General features: G+C 52.6%; 7 protein-coding genes; 5 read left to right on the plus strand and 2 right to left on the minus strand.

Annotated features, from left to right (window-relative positions):
• Positions 1-82: 82 nt before the first annotated feature.
• Positions 83-2,545, minus strand: RCC_11046 (uncharacterized protein; the record flags this gene model as incomplete). XM_023776273.1 has 9 exons in its annotated part: positions 83-770; positions 825-882; positions 937-1,126; positions 1,181-1,274; positions 1,320-1,447; positions 1,500-1,511; positions 1,566-1,803; positions 1,883-2,098; positions 2,259-2,545. The coding sequence occupies 9 exons, from the start codon at positions 2,543-2,545 to the stop codon at positions 83-85; spliced, it is 1,911 nt and encodes a 636-aa protein (XP_023632041.1).
• Positions 2,546-3,555: 1,010 nt separating this feature from the next.
• Positions 3,556-4,578, plus strand: RCC_11047 (uncharacterized protein; the record flags this gene model as incomplete). Its single annotated transcript, XM_023776274.1, has 1 exon — positions 3,556-4,578. The coding sequence occupies one exon, from the start codon at positions 3,556-3,558 to the stop codon at positions 4,576-4,578; it is 1,023 nt and encodes a 340-aa protein (XP_023632042.1).
• A 527-nt stretch (positions 4,579-5,105) lies between these two features.
• RCC_11048 (probable subunit IV of cytochrome c oxidase) lies at positions 5,106-5,907 on the plus strand (the record flags this gene model as incomplete). XM_023776275.1 has 4 exons in its annotated part: positions 5,106-5,196; positions 5,267-5,323; positions 5,386-5,544; positions 5,621-5,907. The coding sequence occupies 4 exons, from the start codon at positions 5,106-5,108 to the stop codon at positions 5,905-5,907; spliced, it is 594 nt and encodes a 197-aa protein (XP_023632043.1).
• Positions 5,908-6,605: 698 nt separating this feature from the next.
• On the minus strand, positions 6,606-7,235 carry RCC_11049 (uncharacterized protein; the record flags this gene model as incomplete). The annotated part of the gene is made up of 1 exon (XM_023776276.1): positions 6,606-7,235. The coding sequence occupies one exon, from the start codon at positions 7,233-7,235 to the stop codon at positions 6,606-6,608; it is 630 nt and encodes a 209-aa protein (XP_023632044.1).
• A 301-nt stretch (positions 7,236-7,536) lies between these two features.
• Positions 7,537-8,146, plus strand: RCC_11050 (probable eukaryotic translation initiation factor 1A; the record flags this gene model as incomplete). XM_023776277.1 has 3 exons in its annotated part: positions 7,537-7,557; positions 7,646-7,724; positions 7,794-8,146. The coding sequence occupies 3 exons, from the start codon at positions 7,537-7,539 to the stop codon at positions 8,144-8,146; spliced, it is 453 nt and encodes a 150-aa protein (XP_023632045.1).
• A 711-nt stretch (positions 8,147-8,857) lies between these two features.
• On the plus strand, positions 8,858-10,817 carry RCC_11051 (uncharacterized protein; the record flags this gene model as incomplete). XM_023776278.1 has 2 exons in its annotated part: positions 8,858-10,727; positions 10,789-10,817. 2 exons carry the CDS (start codon positions 8,858-8,860, stop codon positions 10,815-10,817), a joined length of 1,899 nt encoding a protein of 632 aa, XP_023632046.1.
• Positions 10,818-11,543: 726 nt separating this feature from the next.
• Positions 11,544-13,199, plus strand: RCC_11052 (related to permease of the major facilitator superfamily; the record flags this gene model as incomplete). XM_023776279.1 has 3 exons in its annotated part: positions 11,544-11,810; positions 11,875-12,279; positions 12,342-13,199. The coding sequence occupies 3 exons, from the start codon at positions 11,544-11,546 to the stop codon at positions 13,197-13,199; spliced, it is 1,530 nt and encodes a 509-aa protein (XP_023632047.1).
• Between the last annotated feature and the right edge of the window lie 212 nt (positions 13,200-13,411).

Here is a 13,411-nt window from a genome sequence, read left to right on the forward strand (position 1 = left end):
TGAATGAATTCATGACAAACCTTCCGTTTCTGAACACCTTTACATGAAGTGACTGACTAATACACATCAAAGTAGCGCCAAATTATTCTTCGTTAATCCTCTCATGAGCACTTGCCGTCCTCCGACTCCCAAAAGACCTTGTACCTCCGAACCCTCCTCCGTCTCCAGCATTCGGCGGACTCCTCACGTTCGGCAACTCATAACTCGGGGCCATAGGCTCATATTGCTGTGGCGTCAACTGCTGATCATATTGCTGCGGCAGACCCGGTGGTGGATAATACGGAATAGGCAGTGGAGGGGGATAGTGTTGTCGCGGAAGATCCTCAATGAATCTCTGCTGATACTGGGGAATGTATTCCATAGGCACAGGCTGCCACGAAGGAGGCGGAGGAGAATTCTGTTGAGACGTTTGGGAACTGGGGTTCTTGGGCGTGAAGACTGCCCGCTGATTGTCGTGGGGGAGATCAGGCGAAGCAAGGGGCTGCTTGCCGGTTTGGGAAGGGGAGTGTGGGGGTACGGCGAGAGCCCTTTTACGGCGGCGGAGGCAAAAGAGGGCTAGGAGGATGAGGAGAGCGAGGGCTGCTAGGCTGCCTAGGACTCCGCCTGCTATCGCTCCGACGTTGTTCTTGTTGGAGTGATTTGGTGAAGGTTTAGATATGTCGCGGGTTGCTGCTCGCGAATCCGTGGGAGCTAGTCTTCCCAGGTATGTGCGGAGGTCGTTGTTGTCGAACCCTCCTTTTGGGGTTGTTAGGGTTGCTCCTCCTGCGCCGCTGAGGAGTGTGAGCAGGGAGTTGGATTTTTTTCCGGAATAGATCAGTACTTACCTGCCACCAATGACCTTGGTGATGTTTGGTGGCACACTATAATGCGTGAGGTTCGGAACTGTCGCAATAGGTTAGCATGCATCAGTTCGTACATTGTGGGATAGACACTGACGGTATTGATACCAAGGAACCCCTAGAACGTTGTTCATGCCCAAGTTCAAATTATGCTGGCCCCAGATATCAGGAACATCACAAGCATTGTTTGTCGAATTCGGGAACCAGCCTCCCATCAGCATCATTTGGCCTTCGTTGACGATATTACAGCTCAGTGAGTGATGTCCATTTGTCGAATCGTTGAACCACTGTGCTACTTATCAGTACAACCGATTCAGGTGGATTAGGATCTCCCTACTGACCATAGTCCATGTGAAGGATGGAATTGACAGAATCCAGACATCGTTGAACCCATATCCCTCTTCGTCGTAGGGGGGTGCGCCGCCATAAATATAGCTGGACCGTATTAGCGCTGCCAGAAACCATGGGGGAATGCTGTACATGTTATACGACGATCGATCATCAGCCCAGGTGGCACCGCCACAGAATCTTCTCCTCATTGAGGGTGRGCCGCCCGATGTTCGTTGACTGAAGCTCGTTTGCGATCCTATATCAAGGAGATATACAGTCTATGGTGTARGTACTCCATCGAAACCCGAGTCGTTACTCCAGTGGACTTACATCCATAGGTACCTATCGCTGTCAGCATTGACCAAGTATCATGATGGAGAGAATCATTTGACCCACCCCAGTCGTAGTAGAAGTGTTGGTCGTATTCTGTATGCCGCCAAAGTACACCAGCATGCCCTTGTCTGAAGCCGGAATGTAGAACAGGGCACCTTCCGCACGAGGAATATTGTCTATGAAGACCGATGCTCTCCATTTGTTGCCAGTCATGTCGTAGGTCACGAGGCTTGAATGCATCATTGCGTCGCCATTGAAACCGAGCTCAGAAGCGTTGGATCTCCAACCGCCATAGTAGTATCTAGGCGAACGAATCAGTGTGTCTCTTTCCTCAATCCTGCCAGTACTGGCTTGAATCTCCACTCAGTAGGTCAACATACCCCGTGCCTCTGATATCGTCTACAGTGCTTGCTCCAAATGCAGCGGGTGAGATGCCACCCGCCGACGGGTCTGTAGGGGTAGTGTTCCATGTGTTGTATATGACATCGAAGAACCACAACGTGTACTTTGTTGGCGGCGGCGTCGTCCAGTTGTACTCTCCGCCAAAAAGATAGAACAGCTTGTTCGCTTGGTCGGCCCAGAGCGCCCCGCCTTGCCTAAATCGAAGGGCAAAAGGGTCAGCAATGTCTTACGAACTCAGGAGATAGAGGCTTCAAGACGTTCTCTCCAAGATCTTAACAAGTCACATATGCGTAGAGCTTCCCTCGCTGTCAAAGTCTCTCGCTCTCTGAATCCTTTCCCCTTCGCTGTACTTACACCGATGGCACATTCGCAGGCTTGTGCAAGTCTTTGTTCTGGACCGGAAAGCTGTTGTTATTCACAGTATTGAGGTCTTCGTAAAGGAGGTAGCTGTTGGTATAATTGGCCGTGTTGGAATCTATACTGMCGCCATAAGCGACTAGTCCGCCGTCGATATAAAGCTTTTCATCGATGACAGTCGTCTGGTGGCCAAATCGACGGCAGAAGTTGCTTAAAGGGTCAAGCAGCTGGGAAAGCGMATGCCTCACGAGGAGGGATAATATAAGATTGGCGATGTGAAGCATCTCGAAGGATAATCGGCAGGTGCATAGAGGTCCCAGAAAGAAGATAGATTGCGGCCGACGAACAGCGACGTCCGTTGTGAGAAGGATGGTCAGCGACTAGTCAGACTGAGTGATGGCAACGGATGAATGGACCGCAGTGCGTTGGATTCGACCCGACCCATGGTCACTGTCTGGTCGCACATTACCGCCGAACAGAAGGTGGCTGACAGCGTCGCAGACTTCTCTTCCATGGCGGCCTGGCCAGGCCGCGGGCGATATTTTTGCGGGTCAGACGCGAGCGTCAATATATCTGCTGCGGAGAAGCGCCACGATATCACTCGCAGGTAAGAAAAAGCAGGCATATGAACAGGTTCAGACGAATGAAGTGCCATTGAGACCTCTCACCGTCGATATTTCGCAGACGAGATTGCTTTAATTGAGCGCCGAGACGTACTTACCAAGCGACCGAGAACCAATTTATCATGGTCTTCCTTCAATGCAGACAGCTCGGTGGAGTCTAGCACAGTGACACAGTTTCGAACAATGTCGTCGGATAGCGACATCGCAGTAAGCACATTAAAATAGCAACAAGTGCATATGGAGAACAGGGATAAGTCCCGAGCACTGCAGCCCACACTCAGGCAGCCCGCGATAGCGATGGTGAACAATGCCTTTGAAAGTCGCAGCGTAGCCACCACTCGAGGAGTATGCTCTTCCCACATGAGTGTTCCAGGTGGAAGATACAACGGAGTCGGAGCATGACTAAACACATTCCTCTGCCTTCGCGAAGCCGGCCACGTTTTCGAAGTCCGGCAGGCGGAGGTATGCTGCATAACCGCATTCGGATCGTTGTCGCCCAGGAAGCAGTCTCAAGACGGTGTCCAACAATATCCTTGACAAAGAAAGTTGAGAGCAGCAATGCTGACGACAAAGCCAAATCCGGGTGCGAACAAAGCCGCGCCTTCATTTCCGCGACTACATGTAGATGTGTGAGGTCAAAGTGAAAAGTGCGAAAACACGACACTCACAACATGGCTCCAACCACACGTTCAGAGGCGCCGAAGAAAACAAATCGAAAGAAGGTCGAAGGGCCGAAGTCGACGACATCTTCTATCGCGAAGGAAGCTGCGAAAAAACCAGTAAAGAACAAGACCCGGTCGAAACATAATGATCGAGATGAGAAGTCTCTTCCGACCATCGACGATGTTCGTGCCGTTCTACGACCGGAAGGTACCACTGTAAGCGACTTGATGAAGCACTTCGAGGTCAGATCACAAGACCGTGCCGAAATGACTAGGTTACTGGCATCCGCAAACCAGGACACGGCAGCAACGACAACAGGCTCAAGATCCGTCGGAAATTCGCTTTCTTCTCCCAAAGATGGTCTGTTCAGCGCGGGGTTTCGACCTTTCTTCGACGACATCTATCAGCAGAATCCAGCAGAGGCTCAATTTGGAAGACGAGGCACGCTGTTTCCTACATCTCCAGGAAACGCGACATCTGCTGTTCAACACACCAGTCCTCGTAGATCCATCTTCGAGAGGGCGCATTCGTTGAGTGGCGCTTCTCCAAGGAGACCGGCGCCTGCTTTCGAAGACAGTCATGAAGCCAGCCCACGCCGGAGCGATTTTGGGAGAATGGCATCTGTGAGTGTAACTCCTGCCGAGAGGACCGCCTGGGAGCTCCACGACTCCAGTCAGCGTAAATCCATATTTGACGGRAAGTTGCCTTCCACGACCAATTCTCCCCGAACTCCTCGAACACCACAAAGCCCGTTCGCGCCCAACAAAAGCCAGCCAGCAAAGATCACAGTGTCAGCCGCGACCAAGCAAGACGCTGACAGCGTGCTGGCCCGACAGCAGCTTGTACGCGAGAGTCTGTTTGAGCTGCGGGACATCATAACCAACTTGAATTGGAAAGTACAGCAGTTTGAGGCATTGGTCGATAAAGCTGAGAAAGATGTGATTTGGGACACCGCCTCTTTCAATGACGAAGATCTGGTCCAGGGGGGAGTGAAAGCTGGGAAGAGACTGCGCTTTGGCCCCGAAGCTTGAACTTCTGTAGTCGACTTTCCGGGAAGTGTTATATCCGAATGGAGGACAGGCGCAGAGTGCTAGACCATACAGCCCACAGAGTCCTTACGAGCATCCTAGCGCTGATGCGATGGCAGCGAATCGATTCGCATGAGATTGTAGCAAGAGCGGACCATGAATCATCCAGAACGAATTCTGCTGCAAAGAAACGCTGTAGATCTTCGAGGCCGTACAATAAATCGTTCTCCCATGTTCTTCGCCTCAGCCAAGGTATGCCGATGTTTGCGCAAGCTTCATGTAGTTGTTGTATTTGACATCATGCACTTCATGTACACCTCGTCGTGGAACGAGAGAGCAGTCCCCAAAGATTGAGACGAGAAGTGAAGACAGGCCTTCTCTGTATTGGAAGTGAGAGGGCGAAAGTCGGAACAGGAGCAACGGCAGGCACGAAAATATGCACGGGCCCCGCGGACCAACCCGACGACATCTCCAAGCTGTCCAGGTCACAATCTTGTACAGACGCATTGCAATCCACCCTCACCATCGCCATGTTTCTCCGCCGTGCTGCCCCAGCGCTTGCTAAGCGCGCCATAATCCGCCCCGCTGCTACCCGGTCCTTTGCGCTCACCGCGCGCCGAAGTACGCTTACAATGCCTCCTCCGAGGAACGTCGCGAAGACCGACAAAGTGCACGACTAACACATGCGCAGCCTCCTCTGGCGACCCTAAAATTGGCGAGAAGACCAGCCAACTGCAGCCTCTCGATGGTGAGTGTCATATCTGGAGGAATCTCAAGCGTATCATATAAAACTGACGGGGTAACGCACAGAGATCAAGAGCATGCACGACCTTATGCCCGCCGGTGGTAAGCCCGGTACCATCCCCACCGATCTCGATCAGGCCACTGGTCTCGAGCGATTGGAAATCTTGGGAAAGATGCAGGGAATTGATGTGTTTGATATGAGGCCTTTGGATGCCTCGCGCAAGGGTAAGCATGCAGCAAGCATACAACTCTCGGCAGTCGCACGAGTCGCACGAGACTAACATTTGGCTGTCACTTGTAGGAACTCTAGATGACCCCATCACTGTCAAGTCCTTCGGTGACGAGCAGTACCTCGGCTGCACCGGTTTCCCTGTTGACACCCATAATGTCATCTGGTTGACGACATCTCGTGATCGCCCTATTGAGCGATGCCCAGAGTGCGGTAGCGTGTACAAGCTGGAGTACGTTGGACCACAGGACGATGGCCACGGACACCACGACCACGGGCATGGAGACGCAGATGGTCTACACAACTATGAGGGTGAGCCAAAGACCATGGCTGACTTCGTACGACCGGAGTACCGGTAGAGGAGAACGGAGCAGAGGGGTTGGTGGGGGGATGTAGAGCGATTTGGAGAAGCGGCATTGTAAAATACAACACAGCATATTGTGGCGCCGAATGAAAGCTTGCAGAACAGATCAAAATTCCCTTGAGTACATTGTGAGCCTGATGTCGAGAGAAGTCACGGTGATTACTATCAGAGCTGGCCTTCAGCGAGACTGGTCCCAGCGAGCTCCGTCGGGGTGCAGGTTGAGCGGCGGACCTCCCTGCAGTATAAGGTCTTGAGATGGGAATTTAGGGGGGCTACTGTTGTCGACTCTAATCACGTCCCACGTTGCAGCTTGGCTCCTGAGTGTTGCAAGAACCTCAGAGATAGGGTGCTGTCGCTCATGTCTCGAGACAGCTTCGCGATGAACGCGACAAGGAGCCTGCGAATATCTGCCAAAGGCTCTTGGTTTTCGTGGTTCACGTCACCGGGCATGCAGCTTCTCGTTAAGGTACCCGAACCTGCCCGCGCCATCATCTCAAGTGATTATCATCGCCATGGATTCGAGGTCTAAAAGCGCTAGTTCAACGCAGCATTTCTATAAACAACAATCAACGGTGCTGCATTGTCAATTTAAGCCTCGTCATCCAGTGGAGAGACTTTTACCCATGGAGTTCCACCTTTGTCAAGTTTGACGATAGGTCTTTCATGTATGAACGGGGCTGTAAATGCTGAGGCTCAAGGCGTCGTTCCAGTGGGATTGAACCTTGCTACTGGCGAATCGGCCTTGTTCGCCGCCATACCGTATCGAGAGCGGCCGTTCCATCGCCCAGGAACTGTACCTGCGACGTCTCTTTCAGGCCTTCTCGGTCCCCTCTCCGGCTGTTCATTCCTTCGCCAGGGGTTTCGATGTGTTGGTTGCTCTTGCTTTGCCAGCAGCTTCTTTACGAGCTCCCCTGTTTCACGCCTCAAATCCGCCTTAGTTGCGGTCAGAACACGGGCGGGATCCTTCACAATGCTTAACAGCACTGCACCAGTAAGCCGTTGTTGTTTTCCAGCCGGGTCCAGTGGCCTTCCATCACCTCCCAAGCCCGCTTCCGCGAGAGCCCTTGTGAAGGCTTTCTTGAATTCTCCCTTGCACGCGTTCCTTACGACAGCTTTTTTGCTGATATCAATGGGACAGTTCACCCTCCAGTAGAAGCCTTGAGGATCAAAGGCCGCAAGTCTTCGTCTAGTCTTGATGTGGAGGGGATGGCATTCATCGCTGGCAATGACCTTGGTAGCGACAAATGTCGTGCAATTGACAGGACGGAGAGGTATTCGATCGATGATTGTGTTGAACAAGGGTTTCGAGGCTTTCGAGGCCATTCTCCTCGAGGCCGGTTGAGTTGAGGCAGTCACATGCTTAATGACTTGAAGGCATGGATGCTAGCCGCCGCGTGAATGAAGCCCGATCAGCCACAGCCAATCAGCTGTCGGCCTTGGACCCTCTTTTTTGTGTGTCATCCCGTTCATCCACTTTTGCGGGCGCGGGCGGTTGTACCCCTCCAAGTCTCTTTCGTACAAAGAAGACACCGCCACACAACAACAATCTCAATCCTCCGCACAGGCAACGAAGCCGCACGACATCTACCTTTTAAATCACTCGCCGAGTCAGAAGTAAGAGAAGATGCCGAAGAACAAGGGAAAGGTACGCCGGCAGTAGCAGAGAAGAGCGACGCGAAATACGGCAGGCATCACTTGAAGGACAAACCGCTGACCATCTTTTGTGTGTATAGGGTGGTAAGAACAGGAGAAGAGGAAAGAACGAGAACGACAATGAGAAGCGTGAACTCACCTTCAAGGAGGAGGGTCAAGGTACGATATGCGCGCAGACAAGCAACCTCACCGCTCGAGGAGTCCTGCTAACCTCTCGACTCGACACAGAATATGCACAAGTCCTCAAGATGCTGGGTAACGGCCGACTGGAGGCGCTCTGCTTCGACGGCTCTAAGCGTCTCGCTCACATCCGCGGCAAACTTCGAAAGAAGGTCTGGATCAACCAGGGAGACATCATCCTACTCTCGCTCCGTGATTACCAGGACGAGAAGGGTGATGTGATTCTCAAGTACTCGGCCGATGAAGCCCGTTCGCTCAAAGCATACGGCGAACTCCCAGAAAGCGCGAAGATCAACGAGACCGATACGTATGGTGGCGAGGAGGAAGGTGGAATTGGCTTCGATTTCGGTGAAGACGATGAGAGTGGTAGCGGAGAGGACATCGACGTCGATGACATTTAAGGGAGTGTTCTATGGCTGGCGCAAAAAACGGCAATTTGCACACGCGAGTGCTACACAGAAGAGGAACTGCATGCAGGAAGTGTTCTAACGCTTTCCTCGAGCGATCCTACGTGTAGTTGTCTTGCTGGCAATAGCGAGGTCAAACGGGTAGCTTAGACGCTGTGCTACATGGCATGGCACGATTTGGTTTGAGACGGGATTATGGACATTCCCGCGCGTGCGAGAGCACTATGAAATGAACAAATGAAACCAAAAATAGAAGGCTCATGCCCTCATCATCATCTTTGCGACAGCCTCACTCTCAGTGATACGTCATTGCGTTCCCACAATCTCATTCTTCAGTAGACTCCAGCAGTGCGTGTTCTACAATATTCCGTCTGTGCGAGCGAAAAGCCAGCCACGTGCCGCTCGGGTCGGGCTGCCGAGTGAGGTCCGCTCACTGCATGACGAAGGGCTGGAAGGTTCGAGGTAGGCACCTCGTCTTGTTCAATTTACAGCTAGACATTGGTCGCGAGAGTCGCATTGCACCGTGTAACAGACCGTATGCGTGCTTATTGATGCGTCCTCGCTTGTCTTGAAGAGACCCGCCACGCCCGACGCTTGACTCCCTGCCATTGCCCATCGTCGTCAGCTGCGCGAGGCATCCATCCATTACTTCTGAAGCAGCCCAACCACTTCGCACTTCTCCCTCTCCCACACACGAGCGCCACAATGCCCTCCATCCTGACCGAAGAGGACAAACAAACGGTCAAGCGCACCGTACCCAAGGCGTCCAACAAGATCCAGGCTGTTGCAGTCGCGAAACTGTACATTGCATACCCGGACCGCACACGATGGACCTACACTGGCCTGCAGGGCGCCGCTGTGCTTGCAAACGATCTGGTCGGTAACACCTTCTGGGTCAAGCTGGTCGACGTCTCTTCCGCAAACCAAGGTGTCATATGGGACCAGGAAATCTACGAGAATTGGGCCTATAATCAAGATCGCACCTTCTTTCACACCTTTGAACTCGACGATGGACGAGGAGGCAGCTGTCTGGCAGGCTTGAGTTTTGCGGACGAGAAGGAGGCCAAGCAGTTCCGCAAGAAGATGGAGGAGCGCGAAAAGAACGCCAGCAAAGGGACCCGGGCAAAGGCGTTTGCGGTGGGCGGCGGACAGGCACAACAGCAACAGGCACCGCAGCAGAAAAGCCATGGGATATTCGGTGGACTGTTCTCGCGTGCAAGGGCAGACAGTAATCCGCAACAGCCGGCGCAAAGTATCATCCCACCACGGGGTGTAGAAATACACAGTCCCGCTCCTGGAACATCTCCCGCGGTCCCTGTTACGGCTGGAACTGCGGACATTGATCTCAACGATCCWGCTGTCAAGGCGGTACTGGCTGATCTGCTTGAGATGGGCATTACCGAGGATCAAATCCACGAACATTCGGCTTTCATCAAGAGCTATTTGGAACAGAACAAGGCCACTGCTGCGGCACAGGCTGAGAAGCAGGAGCGTGCCGCAAGAGCCCCTCCACCTCCGCCTCCACAGGCTGCTAATCTAAGTCCACAACATACAGGATCTTCAAAGGGAGGTCGTGGTCCACCACCGGCTCCGCCACCATCTAGAAGAACGGCTGCTGCCACTGCTCAACGGCCTCCAAGTCCTTCACCCAGTCCACCGAGAGAACCGTCTCCTCCTCGGCCTAGATTCCGCGTTCCTCCGCCCCTGGCCAATGCTGGAACGTTGGTCAACAGTACGCCTTCCTTACYAAATCGGCAAAGAGCAGCCAGTCAAACCAATGCTGCTCCTCCTCCTCCGCCACGACTGCCAGCCAAAGTACCAATTGATGACAATTCTTCGCCTCAACCTTCGCCGGGTCGATTTGCAGTTCCGCCTCCTTTCGAAGGGAAGAGAATCGTCTCACACCCTGGTCCGCCACCTCCCCCAAGAGGAAGCGGAGGGCCTCCACCACCTCCTCCAAGAGATTCTGGTCCCCCGCCTCCACCACCACGAACACCTCAAACACCATCCTTTGCGGACTCTGGGCCGCCCGCACCGCCCCCTCTTCCTCCTACTACACCCCGACCTGTACCACCCGCTCCAGCCGGCATGGCTGCAAACGCACCACCGGCTCCTCCACCTCTTCCTCCGACTTCGAACGTAGCACCATTGCCGCCTCCTCCTCCGCCTCCGATGCCTGCGTCAAGTCCAGGTGCACCGCCGCCACCACCTCCCCCAATGCCGCCATCTTCTGGTGGCGGACCTCCACCACCTCCTCCACCAATGCCGCCTCGGAGTGCAGTGGCTCCCTCAGGAGACATTGGCGTTGGAGACGACACAGCAGCCGCTGCGCAAAGCAATGCGACTCCTCCCCCAGGTGTGGGCGGATTGCTTGCTGACATTCGCGGTGGAGCCAGGTTGRAGAAGGTCAGCGATCAGGAGAAGCGTGATCGTAGTGCGGCTGCTGTGCCAGGTAGTGAACCAGCTGCTGGAAGTAGCGCCGCTGGTAGTGGTGGAGATGCTGCGGCTGCGGGTGGGTTGGCTGGTGCATTGGCGAGTGCGTTGGCTGTGAGGAAGAGTAAAGTTAGTCATTCTGGTGAGTATACCTTTCGTTCTTGTGGTCTGTTTCTTGGTATTTTTGCTAATACGGTGACTAGATGATGAAAAGAGCGATGATGAGTGGTGAGAGACACKCAGTTTTGGATGAAGAAAGGAAGTCGGAGCGTGGATAACAAGCAGACAGGTAGGAGGTGCCACCACCAACGACAGTATGGAAAGGTTTTGTACGCTGTAAGCATGGCTCCAAACCTGAATACACGACAAGCCATGAACTCCCTGCTCAAGCGGACGATCTGATCATTACACTGTTGTGATTCCCAAAAGACTTGCATTCTAGACATGATTCCCGAAAGTGAGCATGAACGCATGCTGCATGCGAGCATCATGACGATTTGATACAGCGTCTATTTGCATCGGAGATTACTCCTGATGGCCAAAGATCCGCCCACGCCGTGGTTCTGGCGAGGATCGATTCGCTGCTAACGCACCAGCGCTGGGATGTTCGAGAGGAGTCTGGAGGTCTAAACAATTTCCGATGCAAAGAGGTGCTATACGTTGTACTATAGCTCCCCATCTGCCGGCCAAAGCAGCTTCCTGATGCGGAACTTTAGGCGGAAAATTGGTCGAAGCCATGCATGATTCCAATCGAGATAAGCTGCACCGGCCAAGTGGATCGCATGCGCGGGCTATTCGCCTCTATCTACTATGAAGAATGGATATCTATCCAATCCCTATATTGGACTCCATGATAGGGAAATGTACAACGTCATCTCAGTTTTGACCTCAACTATGGGAGGTACATCTCTTTCTCCGATCCAGTTTCTGGAACATTTTTCTCAGTAGAACAGTTGCAATGTCTTCTTCATCGTCGAAGGAGAAAGATGTTGAAGCAGTTCCTTCTCCCACATTGCCAGAGCACGGAGAGATCAGGACTCTCTCTGCTCGAAACGCCGACGATGCTCTCGAGTTCCTTCAACATGAAGGCGCCGTTAGAGAAATGACAGCAGCTGATGAGAAGACGCTTCGAAGAAAGATCGATTGGATGATAATGCCCTTGATGTGGTCGTGTTATTGCTTGCAGTATCTGGATAAGACGCTCATCAACTATGCGAATGTTATGGTTTGTTGCGTGACAGAGGGTGATTCCTTTAATCTCACGCCCAGTGGTTAATGTTCTATCCCAGGGACTGCAAGAGGACGCCAACCTATCGAAGGGGCAATTCAGTAACCTAGCTCTCATCTTCTACGTTTCGTACCTCGCACTCGAGTTCCCTCATGGATACGGCATGCAGRAATTACCGACGGCCAAGTACCTAGGCGCAATGGTGTTCCTTTGGGGAACTATTGTGGCGGTCWCAAGTGCCTGCAAGAATTATGGAGCTTTAGTAGCTACGAGGGTACTACTTGGTGCTTTTGAAGCTGCTGTCGCTCCCAGCCTCATTCTAATCACTGGGATGTGGTACAAGCGAAACGAGCAGCCACCACGAGTCGGAATCTGGTACTTGGGAGTCGGCACTGGAACGATACTCGGTTGTTTGATCTCTTTCGGGTTTCAGCATGTGACCAGCAATAGCTTTTACAACTGGCAGGTAAGAATCTCATCAATGAGGCCATCAACTTGTTTTGATATTGACGCCTCGACTACCCACAGATCATGTTCCTCACAGTTGGGATCATCACATGTTCTGTTGGAATACTAGTCATACTGTTCCTTCCAGACAACCCCTTCAAGTCCCGTCTCACACACGAAGAGAAAGTATGGGCAGTCCAACGTCTTCGAGAGAACCAGACTGGTATCGAAAACAAAATCTTCAAATGGACCCAAGTCAAAGAGTGCTTCCTCGATCCACAAACCTTACTCCTCTGCCTCATGACAACAGCAAGCTCAGTCCCCAACGGCGCGGTCTCCAGTTTCCAAGCAACTATAATCCGTGACTTTGGCTACGACAGCAAGACTACAGCACTGCTATCCATCCCATCCGGCGGTGTCTCAATCGTCGCAGTCTTCTGCTCCACGTATTTAGCAGGCCGCTACAACCAACGTGGAATTCAAATCATAACCCTCCTCATTCCAGGCGTTCTCGGCGGAGCTCTCATGGCTTACCTACCCGAGGACGCCAAAGCTGGAAAGCTCATCGGGAATTACCTCACTCAGACCATAGGCGCTTCCTTGCCTTTACAGTACAGCTACGTGTCCGCGAACTTTGCAGGCCATACAAAAAAAGTGACGATGAACGCGCTGTTGTTGATGAGCTTCTGTTTGGGCAACATTCTTGGTCCGTTGACGTTTACGGCTGAAAGCGCACCGGAGTATGTACCTGCCAAAGCGGCTATTATTGGGACCTGTGCTGCTGCTATTGTTTTCGTGGTGCTTTTGCAGGGTTATTATGTGTGGGAGAATAAGAGACGAGCAAAGGTCGTTGCTGGAATGGGAACGGGAGCGCAGACTGACTTGGACTTTTCTGATCAGACTGATCGTCAGAATGTGTTTTTCAGGTATCAGCTTTGAGCGGCAGTTGTAACGAGTAGGAATCTGGTCGTTGCTAGAGCATTAGATTGAATTTATGTTGGTATCCAAGATGCYGAGTTCCCGTGAGCAATAATCTTGTAGATAATCGTGTCCACGCTCCATGTCGTCAGTCGTAAACTCATGAGCATATTAGTCCAAACCAAGATACACCTGTTCAATGGCCACGTCCCATGATCACCGAACCATCATCT

This window comes from Ramularia collo-cygni, assembly GCF_900074925.1.
Source record: "Ramularia collo-cygni strain URUG2 genome assembly, contig: RCC_scaffold26, whole genome shotgun sequence".
Lineage (NCBI taxonomy): Eukaryota > Fungi > Ascomycota > Dothideomycetes > Mycosphaerellales > Mycosphaerellaceae > Ramularia > Ramularia collo-cygni.